This window comes from Phocoena phocoena, chromosome 9 (assembly GCF_963924675.1).
Source record: "Phocoena phocoena chromosome 9, mPhoPho1.1, whole genome shotgun sequence".
In the NCBI taxonomy this organism is placed as follows: Eukaryota; Metazoa; Chordata; class Mammalia; order Artiodactyla; family Phocoenidae; genus Phocoena; species Phocoena phocoena.
In genome coordinates, this window is record NC_089227.1 from 65,236,732 (window position 1) to 65,262,090 (window position 25,359).

Consider the following 25,359-nt stretch of genomic DNA (forward strand, 5'->3'; position numbering starts at 1 on the left):
TTGCAGTTTTTCGAGAGGTTCCTGTTCTATTCCAAGTCAACAAGATGTACCTTTGCTCGTGATTTTTCTCAGGTAGACATTTTAAAAAAATGAAATTCCTTTCTTCCCAATATTTTTTACCTGCTTGTTTCTCTGGAGAAAATACGACGTTCTCTCATAAATTAACCCCACTGAGACCCTTACCTCATGCTTGTCAGGAGCTATGAAGTTCAGCTGGCAGTTTGAGTCATACAAGATCGAGAAAGCAAGTTCAAGCACCTCCTAAGAGAGATTAGAGAAAACAGCACACTGAGGAAAGTTGACACATCTGTTTTGTAGTCACAAATGGCTGCAGATTGAACATGGAATAGTGCCTACAGTGTGTCCAGGCAAGAGGAGCAGCCGTGAGGCTGACGGGAGGAAGGAGCATGTTTTTCAAGGTTCACAGCACATTTCCTTCTCTCTGTTCAGGGGGAGTCTGCGTGAACCATCTCATTTAATTCTCAAGACAGCGCATGGAGCACATGTTATCATTCCCCTTTTATGCAAAGGAGCTCAGAGAGGTTAAGTGAGTTGTCCAAGGCCACATATCCCCAAAGCTGTGCTACTCTCCTATCTTCAGCATCCCCCTCCCGGGGAGACCATGAAAAACAGGAAACTCCTTCCCAATCAGCAGCATTATGGGCCGCTCTATCTTCTATCATTTCCAAACAGACAGGTGTCCGTAGGGGTATGAACTTGCTAAAACATGGAAGCTGCGTAGGAGGTAATGAGGCTTCTGGATGAATTCATTATCTGTAGGTAACACGTCTGCCCTTTGACCTCTGAACTACTGTAGAGCAAAGGCTACACAAAACCTAGTTTTATCCTATAGTGGCTGCAGGGTATAAAGGAGAGTGTGGGCCCAAGTGGCAGAATAGCTGGGGCTCATTCATTGGTGAGTGTTCGTTCGAATGTTTGGGTTCATTCATAATACAGACTATGAGACAGACCCCCAGGACCAAGGACTAAGTGACACTGTCATTTCATTGTAGCTGAATGACCTTGGCTGAGACACTCAGCGTCATGCCTAATATGTATGTTAATATATGCTTCTCAAATTGTATGCACTGTGCAATATTGGATACTATGGTTTTTCTATTGGACTGACAGCAGGGTACAACCTATGGAAGACGAGAGTCATTGCACATCTCAACACCCTAACAACTCCTCATTTGGAGGGAAGGGCCAAATGAGTCCACATTGGCGCTTTGCATCACTGTAACACACATGCTAACCTTCCTTCTCTGGGTCTATTAGGCGCCACTGGCGACCGCCCCTTTCTCTTGTGCTATGATCTGGGAGCTGCACTCTCAGTAACTACCCACAGGCGTTCTTTCTTGGGGAGGTAGATCGCTCCACATCACTCTCTGCCTCAACATCTGTCAGAGGATTTGCCTTTGGCCAGTAAGTCACAGCAAGAATACCCCCAGAAAGAAGACAGCAGGCAGAAAGATGAGGTCAATGCCTTCAGATTTCGGATGAGAAATAATTCTTCCAAGTGAACTCCAAAGGCCCAGCATTAGCTGGATGCCTCTCTTGACACAGCAAACCATCAGGCTATTTGTGGCTCTCGTGGATTTTAATCTGTGTCTGGCTCACCTCTAGCTGTCCCATCATTAAGGGAAAGCAGCTCTTGTTCTGAGCCCAGACCTACCAGTATCTCATACTCTTAGGGCATCCTCGCCCTACCAGAAATAGAAACAAGTGAAGGAAAGAATGCTGAGTCATAGAATGGGATCTGTTCTGCAAAACTACCCCCCTCTGCATTTTTCATTTTTTAAAAAATTTATTTTTGGTTGTGTTGGGTCTTCGTTGCTGCGCGTGGGCTTTCTCTAGCTGCGGCGAGCCGGGGCTACTCTTTGTTGCGGTGTGCGGCTTCTCGTTGCAGTGGCTTCTCTTGTTGCGGAGCACAGGCTCTAGGCATGCGGGCTTCAGTAGTTGTGGCACACAGGCTCAGTAGTTGTGGCTTGTGGGCTCTAGAGCGTAGGCTCAGGAGTGTGGTGCAGGGGCTTAGTTGCTCCGCGGCATGTGGGATCTTCCCAGACCAGGGATCGAACCCGTGTCCCCTGCTTTGGCAGGCGGATTCTTAACCCCTGCACTACCAGGGAAGTTCCTGTATTTTTCATTTTTTTCTTCCTTAGGATTCCATTCAAGCCTGCCCAGTTAAGATCAATAATGTTAAAAAAGAGTTCGCCAAAACAAACAAACAAAAACAATTTTCCCATAAGTTTGGCATCTCTTTTGGGTCTTTTAGTTTATAATGAAAATGGTCATGGGCCCTAGTAGTGGTACCATAATTGGTGTCATCCTTTTAAAAAAGTCAGTAAGGCAATCCATATCAAGAACCAGGGGTCCCACTCCCAGGGTTATTCCTAAAGAAAATTCAAAAGGAAGCAAAAGCTGTATATATCATTACCTGTAAGAACATAATATGAGAAACTAAATAAATGTCCTCCCTTCCTTGGGTAAACCATCAAAAAAAATCACAAATTAGCAACCCAGAGAAATACGTGCAGTCAGGCATTCAGTATAATTATGAAAATCTGATCTTAAGTGAAAAAAAGCAAGAGAAATGAACACTATATACATATAAATCACAATTATGAACAACGTCTTCCTGTGGTTGGAAACTGGAAGCAAATTGTGAAATGAAAATAATTATGTTAAGGTGCTAGGATCACAGGTGACTTACTTTCTTTTAAAAAACTGAAAACATTTTTTCAACAAAATGTTAAGCTCTAATCTCATAAATTCATAAAGACTGTTCTTAGATGAGAAACACTGATATAGATGATGATTTCTTTACTAATCTCAGTGTCATTCATTAGGAAAAGTCTTTGACTCATACTTGAGAGACTGGAGAGAAAGGAGAAGACAGGCTTTGCTTTTGGACACCCAGTCAGTACATTACAGCAGCACCACGTGACCTTCGGAGGTCAACAGGAAAAGGTGAAACTGACAATGGATTTCCGGCTGACGTTGGACCATGACTGCCATTTTGCTTAGGGCAGGCGCATGGCTAATCCATCCCCTTGCTTACGACAGCAGGTGTGGGCATCACCAGAGCCCAGACGTGGCCTCTTGACTAGGTGCTGAAGTCACTCGAGACCAGAGTGTCAGCGTGGTTGTCCTTGGTGACACTTTCTCTTCTGCAGGGCAGGGAGGGAGCAGAAAGAAAAAGGAGGGGGCCTCAAACTTTGGGTTTTGCCCTTCTAAGGCATTTAGCAGTGAAGACGTGAATGAGTGGAGCTGTCATGACCTAGATTTCTGATAAACACAGGGAGGAAAGAGGAAATTCGTGAGAATATCATTCCCCACTTTAATTTCACCAAAGCTGCCTGGGAGGGTCATGACCCGCATGACTGCGTTAAAGGCTGCTATCACTTATAACGAGTTTTACTGACGTCCCTGGCCGGCTGTCATTGAGGCATCAGTGGAGGTCAGCTCTCCAGCACTTTGAGCAAGCAGACTGAGGAGCTGGGAGCGGTGGCGTCTCAGGCTAACACTCCAGAAGCTGCCACCTGTCCAAACTGTCTGTGAGGGAGAGAGGTGCCAGGAGATGGTGGAGTAAGCAGTCATGGATCTGGGGCAGTGTCCCCCTCAGGGGCTCCTCGTCACACACCACAACACTTTCTTAGACATCTGATGCTCTGGGGCTTTGCTACTTGCTACCTAAGGTCTTTTATTCCCTCTGGATTATAATTTCATGTTGATACTTAAGTCTTATATCTGTTAGACACCTAAGGACAGGTGCCAGGTCGTATTTATCTTTGGATTCCCAGCACCCGGCACAGGCCTGGTATAAAGAAGATACTCAATACATGATGAGTATGAATGGTGAACGAAGTAAATCTGAATAAAAGGCTTTTTGGTTAAGACCAGGCTTTTCAAGCTGAGGCTAGAACATCAGCTTCTAGTATAATCTGCTTCTTATTTCAGGTACATGAAATCATACTGGAAAAATAAAAGCTGGGCTCTGGACATGGTGAGCTTCAAGCTTCTTTCATGTCAAATATATTCCTAGCCCTTTCACTGAGACGTGGTCATATCTTCCCTCTGGGGATTACATGTTACTGTTTAACTCTTAAGGCCCAAATCAGTGGGATAAGTACCAGGAATGCCCACTTTCAAAGATATGGCGACAAATCAACTTTATTTTATGAACCACAGAGTTTAAATTTAGAATCCTTAATCCTCGAAAGTCAAATTCTTCCAATTGAATTTGCATTCACCCATGATAATTCTTTTCAAGTGTTAGACATTTCCTAAGTGTTAGACATTTGCTAATCTTTCTGTGAAGAAGCCAACACTTCTTGTGTCCACAGAAATTTGTCTGTTGCACCAATCTCTTTTAAATACATTGGACTCTAGCTGCAGGAGGACAGGGCCATGTCTGCCTGTTCATCACTCTGTGCCCAGAGTCTTTCCTATCTCAGGTGCTCTAATGCACACTGAGTGAATGACTCCATGAGCAAGCCTTAGACCATGACTGGCATGCCAGATGTTGAATGAGTGAGAAGTACTAGCGGTTACCAACATCTTGCTATTAACAAGTGTCTGCCTTAAAGATGCTAATGTCCCAGTTTGCCCTGTTCAGTAATTAAGCTAATGGAAAGTCCTGTGGCACAAAATGTCAGAACCTACTCTCTAGTTGGAAAAGCTGAAGAGCCAGCAACATGCCTTGGGTGCTGCCCACTGCCGAGCACTGACCTCCTGTGGACAGATTTTGGCCAACTCTCCTTTTAAGCTGCAGGTCTCCCCTCTCCTATCCAGAAGTCCCAGACGTAGGGAGGAGCAGGCCTCTGGAGCAATGGGGAAGGGGTGTGGGTGTGGGTGGATTGAGGAAATAAATTATTAGAACTGTGGGTTTCCTTTCTGCCTTTTGACGTTTTACCCGATGAACCAGATGTATGAATGCTATTAGCATTACAAGACAAACAATTTTCATATGCATACAAATGACAGAGCCAGGCTGGTAGAGATACCGCTGTTTCTCTCAGCCCTCAAGGCAGCCTAGAAAAGCTGGGAGTGGCTGGAATATCTCTGCCAGTGAATCCCAGGAAGTAGCCTCCATTTGAAGTCTTATTTATGTGCTTATAGTAGTGTGCCCCATTATCCATCCATCCATCCGTCCACCCACCTGTCCAATTTTCTATGTGTCATTTACAAGTTTTTTAAAAGTTTGGAAATGTCATTTACTCAGTTTGTTTTGCTGATCTCCTCTAAGGGGAGAGGAATCTCCTACAAGAAGGCCAAAACTACCCACACATATCCTAGGCTCTAATGAGAACATCATCTCTACACCTGTTTTGATATTGGTAACTTGTATCTTCTTTCATTTTCTCTTGGTTAGTCAGGCTAGAAATTTATCAATTTTATTTATCTTTTCCAAGGACCAAGTTTTGATTTTGTTGATTTTCTCTACTGTTTTCTTATTTTCAATTTTATTCATCTCTAATATTTACTATTTCTTTTCTTCTGCTTGCTTTAGGCTTAAATTGCTCTTTTTTCTCTAGTTTCCTAAGGTGGAAACATTATTGATTTTAGATCCTTCCTCTTTTCTAATATATGCATTTAATAGTATAAATTTCCCTCTACGCACAGCTTTCACTAAAACCCACACATTTTGATAAGTTATATTTTCATTCTACTTAGTTTAAAACATTTTGTAATTTCTCTTTAGACTTCTTCTTTAAACTATGGGTTATTTGATAGTGTGTTTTCAATTTCCAAACATTTGGGGGATTTTCCATCTATCTTTCTGTTCTTTATTACTAGTCTCATTCCATTGTGAAGTAAAACATACTTTGTATGATTGCTCTTCTTTTAAATTTGTTAAGAGGTATTTTATGGCCCAGAATGTGGTCTATCTTGGTGAATGTTTCTTGTAAGGTTGAGGAAAATGTGTATTCTGTTGTTGGGTGGATTTGTTAATTGGATGTAGTTGACTGATGGTGCTGTTCAAGTAATCAATATCCTTATTGATTTTCTTTCCACTTGATGTATCAATTACTGACAGAAGGGTACCAGAATCTCCAGGATAATAATGGGTTTGTGAATGTCTCCTTTCAGTTCTCTCAAGTTGTCTCATGTATTTTGATATCTTTGTCCATCCCCTTACTTTCACCTATCTTAGTCTTTATATTTAAGTGGGTTTCTTGTAGAAAACCATATAGTTGGTCTTGCTTTTTATCCACTAGGACAATGTCTGTCTTTTTTTTTTTTTTTTTTTTTTTAATTATTTTTAGATCGCTGTTCTAGTGGAGCATCCTTTTTTTTTTTTGTGATACGCAGGCCTCTCACCATTGTGGCCCCTCCCGTTGCGGAGCACAGGCTCCGGACGCGCAGGCTCAGTGGCCATGGCTCAAGGGCCCAGCCGCTCCGTGGCATGTGGGATCTTCCTGGACCGGGGCACGAACCTGTGTCCCCTGCATCAGCAGGTGGACTCTCAACCACTGCGCCACCAGGGAAGCCCAATGTCTGTCTTTTAATTGGTGTATTTAGACCATCAACATTTAAAATGACTATTGATATAATTAGATTATATCGGCCATGTTTGTAACTCTTTTCATGTGTTGTATTTGTTCTTTATTTTTAATTTTCTGCCTTTCCCTTGTCTTCTGTTTTGAGTATACCAATTCCTCCCTCCTATCCCTTATGACTTTGCTGTCATTCATTTCACTGATCCATATGCTATAATCATCTAACACATTTTACTATTATTATTTTAAGCAAAGAGTTATCTTTTCGATGAATTAATAAGAAAAAAATATATTTTTATTTTACCTTCACTTATTCCTTCTCTGACACTCTTCCATTCTTTATGTAGATTCAAGTTTCTAACCTATATAATTTTCCTTCTGGCTGAAGAATTTCTTGCAGAGTAGGTCTGCTGGCAATGAATTTCCTTGGTTTTGGTTATCTTAGAAAGTGTTTCTCCTTCACTTTGGGAAGATAATTTCACTGGATATGGAATTTTAAGTTGTTTTTTTTTTTAACACTAAACATTTCACTCTACTTTCTTCTTGCATGGTTTCTGATGAGAAATCTACTTTAATTTTAATATTTGTTCTTCTACCAGTAAGGTGTTTTTCCTCCTCTGGTTTAAGATTTTCTCTTTGTCTTTGGTTTTCTTCAGTTGGAATATGATATGCCTAGGGGTGTGTGTGTGTGTGTGTGTGTGTGTGTGTGTGTGTGTGTGTGTGTATGTGTATGTGTGTTGGTATTTATTCTGCTTGGTATCTTATAAGCTTCCTGGATCTGTGGTTGGATATCTATCTTTAATTTTGGAAAGTTCTTGGCCATTACTGATTCAATATTTCTTCAGTTCTATTCTCTTTCTTTTGGTATTTTAATTATACATATATTATACTTTTTGCAATTGTCCCTCACTTCTTTGATGTTCTAATTTTTTTTCCTTTTGGCATTTCAGTTTAGGAAGTTTCTACTGACTCATTTTCAAGCTCACTAATCCTTTCCTCAGCCATGTCAAGTCTACTGAAGAGCCCATTAAAAGCATACTTTATTTCACTTCTGTTACAGTACTTTTTACTTATACCCTTTCCTTTTGATTCATTTCTAGAGTTTCCACATCTCTGCTTATATTACCCATCTATTCTTTCATGTTGTTTACTTTTTCCATTAGAGCCTCTAATCCTTTTAATCAGTTATTTTAAATTCTCTGTCTGATAATCCCAGCATTTGTGTCGTATTGCAGTCTGGTTCTGATGACGGCTTTGTTTTTCCAGGCTGTTTTTTAATTGCTTTTTGGCATGCTTGTAACTTCTTGTTGAAATCCAGACATGCTGTATCAGGTAATAGGAAGGGAGATACACAGACCTTTAGAGTGATGACTTATGTTAATCTAGCAAGGAATTGGGATACGTTAAATGATTGCTATACCTGTAAGTGCCAGAGGCTTCAAATTCCTCTAGTGTCCCTGTTTTTGTCTACCCTACTGACTTTGAGCTTCCCTAAATACTCCTCCTCAGAGAGAGGTTGTATCTTGCAGAACTTTCAGGTATAATCCAGTGTTATTATTTTGTAATCTAGTGGTATAGTGGTAGGATATGGGTGAGGGATAGCACTCCATAACTTTCCAATTAAAGCTCCATCTTTTGGGGGTCCTATGTCTTGTGGCTGTCACCTTCTCAAGTGTATCTCCAGTAGTATAGCTTTCCCAGTGGCATAGCTACAGAGTTTCCTACTGATTTCCTTGAGGTTCTGACTGCTGTTGATTATATCTCCCCCCAACCCCAACCCTGTGGTTGAGATAAGAAGTCTAAAAAGGAATGCAATGGGAGAAATTCCTTTCCCCTAGCTGGGATAAAGGTTTGGAGAACAGGGCTTCGTTATGGAGAAGGCTCTGTCATATTCCATGATTACTCACCTCTTTCCCCTCCCAGAGCCATGATGGAGGTGGGCAGTGGGGGATGAGGGACTCTCTATAAGATCTTCACTGAGAGAATCTGCTAAGTTTACTGGAAATAAAGCCCATGAAAGTATGCCCCCACAAGACTGCAACCCCCAAGAGTTTCTCGCTCTCATACTAGCAGTCATCAGAATTGCCAGCCAAATGATCTTACAGCTTACGGCTCCAGTAGATTCTGCTTCAGGTGAGCAGATCTGGCTGTGGCTCTCTGGATGTACCTGACTCTCCAGATTCCATGGCTGTGGTCTCCCCTGCAACATCAGTTCTCCTGGTAGTTCCAAGAAAATTGTTGATTTTCACTTTATTCAGTTTCTTCTTACTGTAAGGATAGGAGTGACAACTCCTAGGCTCTTTACAGGTTGGGGTGAAACCAGAAGTTCCTTCACACCTGTTTTACATAATTCGCTGTCCCAACCAGAGTGCTTGAGTCCTTGCAAGTTGCTTGGCTGCCAACTATACCCCTCCTAGCCTTCTTTAGGTTACAGACTCTTGTTGCTGCCAATTTCCTCACACCTTGTCCTGCTCGGCTCCAAGTGTTATATAACCACGGGGACCTCAGCTGGAGCTGAGCAGAGCCGGCGCTCCGTCTGTTATCAGGTGGTCTTGAAGGAAGGCGGCCCCACAGGAGGCAAACCACGAAGGCTGGGGACTTGCGTCTTTAGTTAAGGATGCTCTTCTGGTATATGATGAGCTGTTGAATCCCTACTTCCCCATATCTTGGAGAAGAAAGAAATGCTGTGTAACAGATGATCTACAGACCCCAAGGCATGCCCTTATGTCATTCAGTGTTTTATATGATAGCACTGTGACAGGCTCGACACAGAAGGATTCATATGGACTTGAGGTGAGTTATACTCATGTAACTTAAGAAACAAAGATCTTGTTATCTGTCTCCTTGGCTGTATCCTCTCCCTGTTTTCTTCCTAAACAGTACTTTTGTAGTGCTTTTGATTTTCCTTAACCATAGATAGGGTCATCTTATGCAGACCTGGATTCACCTTCATCTTATAATGACTGAAATTACAGGGCAGGCATTATTCACTTCAACACTGATTGATAAATAGGATGTGTATAATGTTTACATTCCTCTTAGATAACGACACGGGACAATAAAGAAGCAACCCATTGATCTATGTGACATTTTTGGCTCTGAGGTGCCTGAAGCTTCCAGATGAAGCTGATTAATTTTGTTCATGGACAGATACTATGTAACACAAGATGCCAAGAAGTAAAAAATTGGCTCCCTGATGGCCCCTCCAAGGGCAAATACCTCCAAACTGGGGGCAAGGGAGATTCCTCCATCTTTTCAGAAAATGCCACCTCCCATACCCTCTGTTATGGAATGTAGGCTGTCACGGCGAACAACATGATGGGGAGGGTGAAGAATATTGCAAGGTGAAGAGTATTTAAGCAATATTCACCTCTGGGAAGATTTTCTCCCTTAAGCTGGGTTTGAACTGTTTCACAATATTTCCCATGATGCTGAAGAATATCAGGCCTTTAAAAGTTTTCTAAGATTTGTTTTGAGCCATCTAGTCTCTCCTCCCTTTCCCAGACTTCACTGAGACACCAGGCGGGTAACTAAGAAGGAGGAAACGAAAGGGATTGGGGTGGAAGTGCAGAAGGGAGAATATGAACATAAATAGAAGGTTAGGAGAGGCCCAGAGGATGGACGGAGATGAGTGGAAAAGGCATGAGAGAAGACTGGTGACAACAGAGAGAGGGCAATTCCTAGGGCTGTACGTAGAAAGGAAGTGAGAGAATGCAAGGCATGGTGGAGATTCGACAAGTGATCAATGAGAGAAAGAATAAGACTAGGTAGGAGATGTAAAAGGAATGAGGAAAGGAAAAGGAGCCGAGTTTAAGAGATGTGTAACTGTGTGTGCGTGTGTGCACTCACACACACACACACCAACCACACAAGCATAGCTACCAAAGGAGGGCTCGGCCCACTGCAGTCAGTAACTGTATTGAGCAGAGAGAACTACTTGCAATAACCTGGAAATCATACCTTGTTTTGTTTAAGGGCACCTTTCTCTTTCATATGAGGGCAGTCCTTTCCCGTCACCACAGCTTTGATATCTGCCACCGGCACTGCAATTCATAAGAGAAAATGAAAGTAACTATATCATGTGACAGCTTAAGTGTCCATAAAGTAGCAAGACTAAGCATCGAGTCTGCTGCTACGGCTGCCATTCCCAGACACTACCGCTAGAAGAGAAAAGAGGTGAAAAGAAAAGAGAAGTCAAGCGGTGTCCAGGGCTAGGAACTAAAATATATCCTTATATCCTGGTAAAAAGCATCCCTGGGGAGAAAAATCTATGTTCATGGTAGAATTTGGTTCAATAAAGCAAATACCTAAAAAAAAAAAAGACCAGAAACAACAACAACAAACCCATCATAGTTGCATTAAAAGTGATGGTATTAGAAGCAGCGGTAATAATCATACTAATAGTGGTACTGATACCGATTTTATGGAAGACATCTATGTGCCAGGAGCAATGCCAAATGCTTCCTACAGATGGATATCTCCTGCTACAGTTGCTACACCTCTTTAGTTTCTGAGTTTTGGATAATGAGGGGAAGTAACCATATCACAAAATTTATCTGAATCTAAACCATCCCGAACTCTCATTCTCCAAATTCTCCCTCTTACCATCTCATTACTTCTCACAAGCATTCTGTGAGGCAGGTTTTATTATTCCTATTTTATGGACAATGAAATTAAACTCAATTAAAGGGAACATTCCTTTCTGATAGGGAAGTGGTAGCTGGTGTTTATCTTGGAAATCCTGAGTGTAATGCAGTTTGATAAAATGATGTTATCTCTCATCCTACTCAGAACTTGGGGGAAGATAAAAGATGTGGAAAGGTTTGGGCCTTTAAAGCTTTTGTTAAGATCATCTGATGGAGAGAAGGCAGTAGGATGGTTTGGAAGCTTAATTTAAAAAACTGCAAAGTCATCTGTCCCTTTCCAATTCCTAATCTTTCACTCCTGTAAGGGACTGTGAATTTAGGAGCTCACTTAGGATCTGCAGAAGCTTTGCGTCATCAATTCCTCAGACTCCTCTAATGATGAAGACAATGAGAGATTTCATGATTAAAGTTCACCTGTTTTTACTGGGGCATTGGGTTTGCGGGTGACATTTAGATGAAGAGAGAATTATAAAATATATAGAATGTCAAAATGACGTTAACAGGAAGGCTCTTTAAAAGCTAACATTGCCCGGGTGCCCTAAAGTTGCTAAGAACTTTGTCCAAATCTGTGACACCTCTAGAGCTCTCTCAAACCCTAGAGAAGAGGGAGGCTGTGAGGAACTCTTCCAGGATTCTCTGCAGGCACCCGCGGCTAGCTCAGTCCTGATTCTAGATCTCTTTGGTAGACCTGACTTGTACTCACGAATGACTGCCTCTCCTCTCCTTCCGGCCTATGGAAGACTGCTCTTCCCAACAACTTCTGCAGTTCGGTGGAGCCATACGATTAGCTCTGGTCAATGACACGTGAGAGGAAATGGTCTCTTTCTTAGCTGAGGCAGCGAAAAGTCCACGCCTACCAGCCTCTCTTCTCCAGCCACAGGGACTGATCCGGTTCCATGGTCCATCCAGATGGCACAGCTCTGGGATGGCAGAGCAGCCACTGGCCTGAGTCTCTGTGATTGTGTGGACCAGTCCTTTGAAAGCCCATGGCAGTTACGTAATGTGAGGAGTGAGAAATAAACTCTTGCTGTCCTGAGCCACGGAGATTGTGGAGGTTATTTATTATTGCAGCAAAATGTAGCGATGCAGCCTCTCCTGAATGGCGTGACCCTTGACCTTGGACTGCTTTCCCTCTCTGCCTGGCTGCTCGAGATTGGCATCTTCTTTTAGACGGTCCTTGTGATTCCTGAACCTACCTTTGACCACAGCCTCTGACTTCAGTTCTCCTCAAAACCATTTTCAGAACCAACAATCAGCCCTGTTCTCAGTGGCTGACCTGGCTCCCTAATCACTACCCCAGAAGGAGATATTTGGGCACTTTGGGAAGCTGGGTTTACTTAAGATTTACTTTTCAATGAAAATCCACCACTGAAGTGAATCTGTGATATAATTAACATACCAACTCCAAAACCCTCCTCAAGCTTCAGATGGAGTTTGAGTCACGGGGTAGTCTTCTGTTGTATAATGTGTAACATGGTCAATGAAGAGCTATAAATAGTAAGTTACCCCTTGTCTTTGAAGATCTATAAATAGTAAGTTACCCCTCGGCTTTGAAAACTTGGCAAGATTAACTCGGAACAGGACAAGAGTAACACTAAAGTCTGTCATGCGAGCAGTCTTTAGAATCTCTAATGAGAAGGAATCAGCGGAGAAAAAGCACTCTTCCACCGTGCTTGTGGCATTAGATATTTTATGTATTTTACATGCATTGTCCCCTGTCAAGGAGACGAGCTGCTATATTACTCACAGGATTATGGCTAAAAGGAAAACACAAAATTCTAAAAATACATCATGGCTTTTAAAGGTTGCTCTTTACATAGTTTGTCTCTAGATGCACTGGAAAATTAGGCATCAGAAAGGCTAAAATGCTGTCCTCTCTAAACCCATGAGCAGAATCAGACTCATATCCTTTGAATCTACACTCTTAAGAGGCAACAGAGGGCCCTTGATTACTTCAAAGCAGGGCTGGTGTTTCTATCAGGCCCTTTTTTGTAGGAGCAACATAACTAAGTGGGGTTCAGAGATATGAGAACCAGAAGGGTCACCACTGGTTCCCTAATGCCCACTCTTAACTCCGTGCGGCCTGGCCTCATTTCTTTCAATGCTTTTTTCAGTTTGAGCTGGATTGAGACAATCTAATTCAACGCTCCCATTTTATAGATGGGAAGACTGAGGACTAAAGAGAAGAAATAAATCATGCAATGTCACACAGCTAGTGAGGGACAGAGCTGGGACTGCTGCTCTTTCTTCTATTCTATGGTCCCTTGCTAGGCCATGATTTTTCCCTATGTTTGGAAGATGTCGGCCCCCCAAATCATGCTGAACACAGCCCTGGAAGTGGTTATCACTTCAGATATGTTCAGGAAACTCTTTGATTGCTACTATCTGGGGAAGGAACTTTAATCGTGATTAAAAAAAAATGTCTTTGAAAAAGTAAATGTGGCCACCATGATAAAAAATTGTTCTAGCTTTCACCCCTGGGAACCAAGTTGAGGCAGAAATCACCCCAGGAAGTAACCAGTAAGCCATGAGCACTTGCTGTATACACAGCTCCATCGTGGAAGCTCCTATGGGCAGAAATACAGAGGAAGGGCAGGCTGATCCCAGTACAGTTTAGTAAAGAATCTGGACTCTAACTTGGAAGCCTGGAGTGGTTGGAAGGGCTGTGCCTTTAGAATCACAGAGCCTGGATTTGAATTCTAGGTGCACCTACTGGCTATACCACTTTGGGCTTAAGTTCTTGGAGCATAAGCTTTCTTGTCTACAGTGTAGAACTATAACATCATCCATCTCATAGGGCTGTTCTGAGAATTAACTCAATGCTGGAGCCAACATCATTGCTGGCTTTGAATCTAGGTGGTCTGGAGAAGTGGGTAAAAATCTAGGCCATGGAGTTGGATGGTTGCATTCAGATCTTTGCTTTATTATTTATTGGACATGTGACCTTCAACAGGTCACTTAACTTTTCTGTACCTCATTTTCCTAATCCTAATTTTCCAATGATACCTACCTCTTCAGGTTGTGGGAAGGATAATTTATTATGTAATGTAGAGCTCTTAGCACAGTGCCTGGTGTTGAGTAAACACTCAAAAGATGTAATATATTTGCTGTTGTTCTCATTATCAACAGTCGAAGTTAATTCTCTCTGTAGATTGAGGGACCTGAATTATTCCCCATGCTTCAATGACCCAAATTGCCCACTTTGCTTTGCTGTGGCCATTGCTTCTCTCCTCTGCTGTAATAGGCTTAATGGCCTTGTGTGAGGGAGCAAAACCCTTTGACGTGGGAGTGAAGAGCGCTGGCCTCGACTCTTTCAAAGGGAGTCTCTGAGGGGCCCAGGCACTGCTGGAAAGCAGAGGAGTCTGGTGTTTAGTGGGGGTGATGAGAGTCTATAAACCTGGTGGGAGGAATGTGGGGCGAAGGGAGGTTAGGAGATGTGGATTTTCAAGGGCCATGTTTCCTGCCTAACAAAAGGAATACGAGAAGAGAGATTTGCTAAATCTTTAGACATGAAGACAGCTAAGGAGAGGCCCTCAATCTCCACTTGCACTCTCTGGATTAAGAGGACTCAATTATGCTATTTGATTCACCAATATCTCAGTATTCAGCACTGATTAACTCAAGGGGTGGAAGACAATTTACCCCTTGGTCGCAAGAGAGGGCAATTGTACATGGCAAGAGCAAGGGTACTTGAAATGAATTAAAGGAATGTCTCATTTTTCTAGTGGAGTGATGTTTTTGACTAAGGGCTCCAAGAGGATGGACTATTTTGCTCCAGGCAGGATGCGAGCTGTAATTAAATGTAAACCAGATGGCAGGCCTGAAGCAGCAAACTTTAGTTTCCTAGGCTGGGACCTTCTCATCTCAGGCACACAATAGCTTCATTTGACTTCATTACATGAAATATACCCCCTCCCTGGCACACATGTGCATACAGATATAATCTCCTCAACACACACACACACACACACACACACACACACAACCACATCCTCCCATATGCACACACCTGCACAGGTACTCATTCTTGGTTTGCCTTGCAACGGATAACTGTTTACGGAGCAGCTCTTCTGGAACTCTGAATTACTAGACTTCAAAGGCCGCAGAGGAAAGGAGTGGATGAGTTTCACAGCCACTGTCAGAGGGACTGATGCAACCCTTTCCCAGAAGCAGCCTTACTCTGTGGCCACGACCAAAAACTGGAGATCTGCAGCTCTGTCCTGGCTCTTCTGCAATCACCCTGGCAAGCTGGCTCTCCCTGGCATCGGCCCTCGGGTTTCTAGCCCAGAGACTGTTCCTACTCAAGGCTCAGGTGCTGTCCACGACTCGACCTTCTCTAGGGGCAGGGCTACCGACTTCCTAAGCAGCACAACCAGCGAGAACGAGAGTGCTGCATTTAAACCTACAATCCACGCCAGTCTAGTGCCTATCTGTGGGCTGAGGAGTGGATTAAATCCCTATAACTACGGAGACAAATAACACACCCAGTGAGTGGGAGAGCCGATTCTCTGGGCCATGTAGGTTAGGAATGAATCCAGCTGTGGTTTTTTTGTTTTCCTGCCCAGACCACTTTCCCTATTTCCTGGTCAGGTTAAGAACGAGGCGGTGAAAGACTTCATATAGAGCTTGTGGTTGCTTTGACCTCTAACTTTTCATTTTACTGCATTAGAGCAGAGATGCCAAATGGCTGGCTTCTGGACAGTTCTGAGTTCATGAGGGAGGTTTCATCAGTGAGTTTTTCACCAGTTAATAGCAAACAGAGGAAAATGAAGACACTGCTGTGAGTTTTTCACACAGCTAATTTAATTTAGTACAAGGGACTGTCCTTTATTCCAAGATTAGGCCTTTCTGGTCTTTCATTTTGTTTGATCAAGAGCCCTTTTTAAAATGAAAGCAATGTGATATTAAATTTTAGTTAGATTTTCTTTTATAATAGCCTTTATTTCTGCCAAAACTGAAAGTTGGCAAGCCACTGTCGATTCACTTTTCTTGTTCTTTTAAAATATTTACGTATTGGTGAAAGCCCAATTTAGGGACGCACTATGAAGCGTGTCAGGCAACATCTGGCTCCACACTTCTCAATTTGAGCGCTCATCAGAAACGCCTGGAGGGTCTGTTAAGACAGAGGTTGTTGGCCCCATCCCCAGAGTTTGTGATTCATCAGGTCTGGGAGTGAGGATCTGAGAAGCTGCATGTCTAGTAATTTCCCAGGTGATGCTGCTGCTGGTGGTCCAAAGACCACACTCTGAGAACCACTGGTCCAGCTCTGTCCATGGTGGGATGCGGAAGGCTTTCTGAGACCTGAAGGGAGGGTCCTTATTACAGGCAGAGGCCTGGGGAGACCCCATAGCAAGAATGCATAGACACTGCCCCAGACTCTGCGGTACTGGGTTTTAAATAACGTGGGCTGAAGAGGCAGTGCTCCCATGAAAAGAAATAAGATTGCCTTCTGAACTAAATGACACTATGAAGACCAGACTGTCCCATTTTTAAGCTGGAGGAAGCGAGAATGTTCCAGGCTGTCTGTCTGATATGTCAGCCCAGAGTCTGAGTGTGTCAGGAATTTGCCACTTGTGGTTTATTTTCCCCTGTGATGGCCATGAGCTGCAAGGAAGACAGTACAGATTTGACTTCCATAGGCCCTGGGGTGACAAGGGGGAAGGTGCTAGGACCTGGAGGTAAGGATTCTGTTTGCGACTTGTTTATATGACTCATGGCAGGGTCAAGGTGACTTTTAAAAGTTATTTTAAAGTGTCTTTACTTTTTTCTCACTCTTTGATTTCTCTACTTGAGATATCCTCTGAGGCTATGTCTAACTTTATCTCATTTCTCTTCCAAATTAATCCATTACCTTTGTGTATTTTAATATTTCTGTAATACTTTGTTTAATTAGTACACTTAATGCTGACTAAAAAAACCTGGAACCTGCTTTGGTGTTGGGCTAAAATAATCTAGCATATGACTGGCTCTTTAAAAGACATGGTACAGAAATAGCAAATCGGTGTAAATAATATGTATTTTGGGGAATATTTAGGAAACAACAGAATGCTATTGAGTGTCTGAGTTACTTCTTTGAAGTAAACTAGCCATACGTGGATCTGGCATTAGCTCTGCATTATAAGTGTGGGATACAGTAAAGTATAATGCATAAACGTGGTGGGATCAAGTACATGATTCATGTGAAATTATTTTGGGTCATCAGAAAAAGACAACTGACAATCAGGTTTATATTGTTTTTGCTCCTTAGAATAACACTTGGACAAGTAACGTAAAAGTGGGTGTTTGAACCCCAGGTTTACGTCTTTCAGGAAAGATAGGTGAGCACCCTTTTACATCCTCCCCTCTTCGGTCCCAAACCACAAATCCATCAAGGTCTTATGCTTGATGAGACGGCTCGGCCAGGACTCACAGCTAGATGAGACATGCCTAATGGGTTTACTGAGGTTGATAGTCTTTCTGCATGATATTCTGTGACCAGGAAACGAACAAGCAACCAAAACTCAGCCCTCCAACACAGGAGAGGCACTTACGTTTGTCCTGCAAGGAATCGTGGGGCACTTCTCCCTGAGGACTTTCTTCCAAGTCTCCATAATGCAGGACCTTGTGGTTTGGTGAAAGCCGACAATACCAAAACTTGTCTGGGGGAAGAAAACACAAATTTACCAGGTAAGCGATTCTGGTTTCCAAAAAATATTGACATCCTTATTTCATCATAGTCTTGCCTAGGAGAACACGCAGTTCCTTCGATTTTAATTCTTCAAGAAGGAATGATTCTAGAGCCCTGGCAGTTAGCCCCTTCTCGATTTTGATATTTAGTTAGCTCCTGTCCTTCTTGGTAGACATTTGGTACCACTGGGAAAGTTATCAAATCCTTTGAGGACAATGGCAACAGAGTTTCTGAGGTGGTGGCTTCCAGAGGGTTACTAGAATGACTAGGGGATTATTCTTTATTCAGTTGGGCCTGACAAAAGTGGGGAGGGAGATGAAGAAAAAACAGCTTTCTCAGAATTTTTCTGCTTCCACTTTCCTCTGTGAGATTGTAAGACTGATGAGATGGTTGTGCCATATCTCAGTTGGCATATCAAACCCCTCACCCCTGAGGCCTATGCACACAAACTAATCAATGAATAAATTGTTAGGAAGCTAGTGATACACACAAGGGATGGAATTCATGAGGAAATACACTAATAATTCAGAAATTTATCCAAGAATGAGGATATTGCAATCATCTCCTCTCTCTTTCCTAGAGTTTAGTCCTCTTAAATAAGTGTGACCAGTACCTTAGGATCATTCTCATAAATAACTCCTTTAAGTTGACTTCCCCAAATGTAATAAAAAATTTTGAATAAGCTGGTGAGGCAGCAAGAAGGAGGCAGAGAGTGCTTTTTCTAGATAAGAAACTTAGATTGTGACAGCAATCTTTGTGCAGCTCTCAGGGCTGTGCTAGATGCTGCCTCCTCCAGGAAGCCCTCTCTGATTACTGCAGCCAAAGGGACCCTTCCCATCCTCTTAGCTGCTCCAGCATCTCCTTGGATCCTTGGTGCTCCCATGTTAAGCCCCTTAGTATTCCCCATTATCTGCCATAGACCCTAGGTAAGCAACTTGCCCCAGTGGGTTCAGTGTGAAAGGTTACTGACAGAAGAGGACTCCAGGACACACATCAGCCCCGACAGTGTGGAGAAGCCAGGGCGCTCTGATGACAACCACTGTCTTCACAACTGCACTGCACTGGTCCCTTGGCACAGTGCCTGGCACGTGGAAGTTACACAGTTGCTGTTGGCTAAATTGATAAATGAAGACCCACCGGTCAAGATGCTTAAGGCACAGAGCATCCCTGACCTGTAAACCCCTTTGTGACATTATGCAATTGGCAAACACAGTGGCCTTGGTCAAGTCACCCCATTACTGTGTCTACAAACACAAATTATTTTGAAGCCACTCTGACCAAAAAGGTCTCTATAATGTTTAAGAAAAATGTTCTTCTACCTAAAATTGCTTTCACTGCAAAACCACATTTTAACTACAATTCTTTTTGTAGAAAAGAAAGTTTTAAAACTGGAAGTAAAAGCCACACAATGAACAAAGAAAACACCCAAACTGGATCCACAAAAGCAAAATGCCTCTGTGATTCCTTTCTCATCTATAAACAGGGTTTGAGAATTCCTGAACGTAGCCAGAATATGGCAATCCATATACTTAAAAAAATCTAAACGCTGGTGGGAAAATTTGAGAGGAAAGAAACAGTGATTTGAGTGCTAGGAAAACATCTGGAATTGTTAAATTTTCAAAATTCTGTTATATATATATACCTATACACACACACACATACACTCAACAGCACAGGTCATTCTTCTGGGAGAGCATTTCAAAGGGAGAAAATAAAGTTATTCCCTGAATAATTCATAACCATTTCAATTAGGCAGTTTTCCATGAGGAGAACATATTTGGGAATTTGACTTGTAATTCACAATAGGAATTGCAATTCCAAAGGAGAGGGCCAACTTTTGGCCACGAGCACCAACAGTGCTCTTGGGAACCTGGCATGAGTAACTGTAGAGATTTCTTCCCCCCAAAGGACCTTTCGCCTTGTCTAAATGAACTGTGATGGCCACAAATCTAGCTGGAAAAATTTCCTAGAGAGCTCTCCTTCCCCTGCTACCTCTGAGATGGGACTTTGGCTAAGTGAGCAACTGAAAAAGGGTGACAGAAAGCTGGGAAGGAAGTTGGTGAGCTGTAGTGCTTGGACACGCTGGTCTTATTTTGAGTGAGGTCTTAGCCTGTTCTTCCTAGAAATCCCTCACTTTTCAAACCGGGGTAAACTCTAGGGATTGGCAGTGGTAACCTGAAGCCCAAGGGTCAATATGGCACAAATGGATCAGTGATCCTCAATATAACTGGGGGAGCACTGAGAACTTAAGTGGTACAAACATATACTGTGGAGTGAAATGCACAACTTACATTCATTTGCAACACTTCAAATGTTTGCTGCACATACTTTCGTAAGTTGCCTATTTAATACGTTACGTCTGTTTCTCCAGTGAATATTCGCAGAGTGCCTACAGTACTCTACCGGGTGTAGCAAAAATTACTAGGATGAAAGGCAGACATGAGGGACAAAGCCAAGCAGCTCAAGGAGAAGGAGCTCCCTAGCTCTTAGTGGCAACTTAAAGAAATCTGGTGGAAACACTTGTTTCCCGGGTCTGGGAAGTAGGGACCGTGACTCAGCAACTCTGCCTATACTACAGGGAAAAACAGGAATAGGGAAAATCTCTTGTGCAACACACTCCTACATTCAGAAACTATTGAAAACAGTGGCTGTTTATCAGGGTTCCGGGAGGTAAAACAACCGTCTTCCTTGAAAAGCTGTAGTCACTGTTTGTTTAAAGAAACACAAAAGGCGACTTGGAACCTTGCCATAACAATACAGGGTATAGCTGACAGATTTTCCTCCTTCCAGAGGCTTCAATTCTCTTGACTTTTATGACACCACCAGCTTCTGGTTTTCCTCCTACCTCTGGCTACCTCTTCTCTTATCCTATAGAAGTTCCTCTTTCTCTGTCTACTACTAAGATGGTGGAGAGCAAAAGATCTGTGCATCATTGACGTGAGTGATGTGTTCTGCTCCTCCCATCAAATAGGAAGTCTTGGATGGATGACAAAATATTGGAAAAGGGGCTGAACGGCTTGGGAAGGTTGTTTTGACTCATAAACAAATGGGTGGATACTCAGCCAGTATCTCTCTCAGGATAAAGGCTGGAGTCGTTAGCTCTGGGAAGGGTTTAGAGGCATCATAACTTGTGTGTGGCTGTCTTGAAGGCAGAGCCACTCTAAAGGAGAGCAGAGATGCCACCTCCAACCAGCAGAGCGCACCGACTTGTTGGGTGAGACAGTTTCAGTGTCAGCCATCAGTGGCAGCTTGATTCGCAGTTTCTTTTATGGTAAGAAAAATGTGTATTTTCTATTCAAGACCCAGCATGATGTTACTAGTTCCCCAGTCCCTCTGGGCAATGAATGAGTGGATTGTGTCACTAAAAGCAATTAGCAGGAAGCAGTGAGAACATTAGCAAAGATTGTTTAGTAGCATTTAAAGAGAAAACAGGAGTTAGTATAGAGGTCTTTCAGTCAATTAGAAATGTTAGTACGTTAATAGCCATCTTTTCATTCCCCCAACTCAAAAACTGAAAACATGGAGATAATTTTGTGCTTCACTCTTTTTTTCTGTGTGTGTGTGTGTGTGTGTGTGTGTGTGTGTGTGTGTGTGAAGGTCAGAGGGAAAAGCTGGTTTCAAAGCTCACAGCCTGGTACGAAGGTCTCCAGGGCTGATGAAAGTTATATGTCACATAGATCATTATGCAGCTAATCACCCTTGACAACTGTAATTCTTGCAGCAATGTTCGAAAGAACTTTCTGCAATGATGCAAATACTCTGTACCTGCTTATTCAATAGTAATAGAAGAAATTTTGAATCTTATTTAATTTTAATTAACTTAAATAGCCATAGGTAGCTATATGGAACAGTACAGCTCATTGTCTCTCTTCATACCCAGGCTGGAGACAAGTGTGGGGTCGGCCAGCAGGTGTTTATGGGAGACGGGCAAGCTGAATAGCTACCATTGTTGAGTGTGAAATGTGGACTGTAAAGTGAGGCACAGGGCACAGCAAGAACCGAGTCCTGATCGACTCTGCCATGGACTCAGGGGGACATCTTTGTCTTGTGCGCAAAGCCCACAGTTGGCAGCTGGCTGCTGGCCCGGGGGCCCTGAAAGTCCTGCGTTTGGGAGACAGGTGGCCTTTACTAAAGTGAAATCTTATGGCACTTCCACTAGGACTTTGGGTCTTTCTTAGGTTAACCTAAAATATGCAAAATCTTCAGCGTGCTCAGGGGAAGGTCTGCTTCCTGCCTAGGGTCAAACGTTTCCAAGTCACAAAACATGAGGAACCCCAGCAACGCTTTTAAAGGGAAATGTCATCTTCCAGGTGATGAGATAGAAGATATCTCTGTTGGTTCAGTAAAGGAAGACAACAACTACGGATACAGAATGAAGGTCATTCCGCCTTTCAAATCTTCCTCACTTCACTGAACATTCTTCAGAAGGAGATACTCTTGTTTTGATTCAGAATTCTGTCTCCCTGCAGACTCTCCTTTCATAGCAAAAGATTAACTCCAGAGCCCCCGAGTCATTTTAAAGATGGTTTGGCCTAACTGATACTTTGGAGTCACACAGACCTGAGTTACACACCTGGTCTTAGGGACACATCAGCTATGGAGTCTTGGCCAAATTATAAAAACCTTAGGGACCCCTATGGTTCCTTTGTTAAGTAACACTAATAATTGTATGAGTAAAACATACACAGAGTATCCATCATGCATCTTCCACAGAGCTGGCTCTCAAATATTAGTGCCTTCCTAATCTTCTAGTCAATGATAACCCCTCTCATTCACATTACTGGTCCCTCCACCTTTTTTTTTAATGTTTTTTTTTTTTTCTTTTTTTTGCGGTACGCAGGCCTCTCACTATTGTGGCCTCTCCCGTGGCGGAGCACAGGCTCCAGATGTGCAGGCTCAGCGGCCATGGCTCACGGGCCTAGCCGCTCCGCGGCATGTGGGATCTTCCCGGACCGGGGCACGAACCCATGTCCCCTACATCGGCAGGCGGACTCTCAACCACTGCGCCACCAGGGAAGCTCTGGTCCCTCCACCTTTTGAGAACAATGATTATCTGTTATTTTCATCTATTGCAAAGTGATTTTTTTCTGAAAATAATCTGGCTTCTCTTCTTTTGAAAAAACGCATTTACTTATACCTGCCTTTTTGTAAAAATGAGTTATGATAAGGTTTAATTAAATATTAAAAGAAAATTTCAATCAAAGAGGAAGAAACAACCTGCTCCCCAGAAGGGTTCACGTGGTTACTGAAATGGCCTGAACGTACCATTCGGCTCTAGGTCTCCTGAGCGAGCTGAAAGAACAAGGCAGGTACACCGGCCCTTGGCCTCGGCGCAGAAACATGCCAGCTCCTCTGGGTACACGTGTTACTCACCAGTGGGTTTCGGATTAAGTTTGTCATGTTAATGCTTAGAGAAGGGATACTGGTCAACAAAACGGACACTGTCTTCAACAAGAAGCAAAAGTTTCATACTATCATTTCTTGAAAATGATATTCCAGTGTGTAGCCCTGGGCTCTTATCAAGACTATTTAATGCAAGTGATTCTGAAAGACCCTAATCTCTGAAAAGAAAGGAAAATAGGAGGCAGTTCCTGAGCCTGTAGATTCTCATGAAGCATATAACAGCTCGAACATAGACAACTTCTGGGATTTCATCTTAACTCTCTCGAGAAGTTCAGGAAACACGGAAGCAAGGCAATCTCATTATGAAGGACTGTGAACAAGAGCCTTTCACATTCCATAGAGAATGCGGGACAGAGTGAAGCAAGTATGTGACAGCCGTTGCCACTCTATGGCCTGTGTTTAAAAACCTATATTCTAAGTAACTGTAAGCTAAACTTAATGCTAAATACCATTAATGAATGTCTGACCGCGTGCTGAGTACCAAGTGCTACAGAGGCATGATTTTATTTAACCCTTGCAATGATTCCATGTAGGAACTGACATCATCCCCACTTGACAGATCAGGAAACAGAAGCACAGAGAGATTTATTAGGTTGTCCAAGGCTACCCAGCTAGGGGATGGGGAGGCAGGGACTTGAATGCAGCTTGGTGTGTCTCCCATGATTTACTGCCTCTCAGTTCTACTGCGGTCAGAATTCCCAGAAATCCAGATTTGTATATATCTATATTGGACTAACCAAGTAGCAGAGTTGCAAATGAGGCAGGTAGAATGATGGGCAAGTAGCAACTCAGGGGCCTTCTAGCCAAACGTGGCACACTGAAGGGCTCTACATCTGCTCCTCTCCTTTCCAGTTCTGTGAGAGAGGAAGCTCGCTCCTATTTTCCCCTGTAAAGTTAATACTTAAATGCACTCATCTGTGTTTGACTCACTGTTGGACAAGTTTACAGGGAGTGTGGTCACGCACGGGCCCTTTGCGTATGTGCTTGCTCTTTAACCTGGGATGGCTCATGGCTGTTCCTGTCTGAGATCTCACCTTTCTCCAAGGGATTAAAATGATTTTCCATCATGTCCTCACTAATGTGGGTAAATCTAAATGGTATGTTTTGATGGGGTGATAGGAAACCAATTTCAGCACAGTCTGCTTTGAATCCCTATTTTTAAGCACACAGAGCTAGTTACCAGGTTTTAGATCAATTTACCAAACACCAAAAAGCCTTCCCTCACTTGGAAGGATGATTTTATACTAAACACAGATGGTCGTGCTCCCTAGGGAGTTTAACTAATAAATTTATAATCTAGATGCTAATATTTTTTGTTCAGTAGGTAATTCATTTTTAGAAAACTGGAAAAAAGTGGCATATTTGGGACTAACATTTCTTTAGCCAAAAAACCGTAATTATGACATCTAGAATCAGGATTATTCAAGCAGAATCTACCCATTTCAGCCTAGAAAGGGAAGTCTCGTGGTGGAGTAGACTGGAAGGTCAAATTCGGCTCTCTGAATTAGGTTCCGAAGGATTCTAGCTAGGCATGAGGGGAGGCATTTGGTGGATGTGTCTATTTGCCACCTCTCTCCTCCCCCCACTTCTGTGCCTTTTGCCCAATGTCAGGTAAATAAAAACTTTATAAATCACCTTACGTGGGCAATATATCCTGAATATTGATTTTGCCAAAGGCAATGAGGACATCAGAGCATACAGTAGGCAATCTGGCTGACTGAACTAAGAGATCATCTAGTCCTATTCTCCCACTTAACAGATGAGAAACTGTGGCCCTGAGAGGTCACGTGTTCTGCATATAAACACCCAGGTGGTTAACTCTGTAAGTACAGAGTTGAGAAGCTTAGAACCAAGTCTACTCACCCCCAGCTCATTGTTCTTTTCTACAGGATCATCCAGAATAAAACAGTAGCTACCACCCCCTTTGTTTAAAGCTGCTTTCTAAGAGCTGCATTCATCAGCACTTTTCTTCCTCACAATAGCTTTAGGAGACAGGCATTGTTAACCCCATTTCAGATGGGGAAACTGCTCAAGGTCACAGAGCTGGACAGGGACAGAGGTAGGAAGGTACCCACTTCATCTGGCTCCAGGGCTCTTGTCTTCCTCACTGTGCCAAGCTATCTTCTTAGAACAGCATTCA

General features: G+C 42.9%; 1 protein-coding gene across 5 annotated transcripts in view; it reads right to left on the reverse strand.

Annotated features, from left to right (window-relative positions):
* The window catches only part of ELMO1 (engulfment and cell motility 1), a 457,219-nt gene that overhangs the window by 6,704 nt on the left and 425,156 nt on the right, over positions 1-25,359 (reverse strand). For all 5 annotated transcript variants that reach the window (XM_065884097.1, XM_065884095.1, XM_065884098.1 and 2 more), the window contains 3 exons: positions 17,680-17,787; positions 10,464-10,546; positions 184-261 (listed from right to left, as the gene is read on the reverse strand). In XM_065884097.1, coding sequence (XP_065740169.1) covers positions 184-261; positions 10,464-10,546; positions 17,680-17,787 — 269 coding nt within the window. The remainder of the gene's footprint in view (positions 1-183; positions 262-10,463; positions 10,547-17,679; positions 17,788-25,359) is intronic.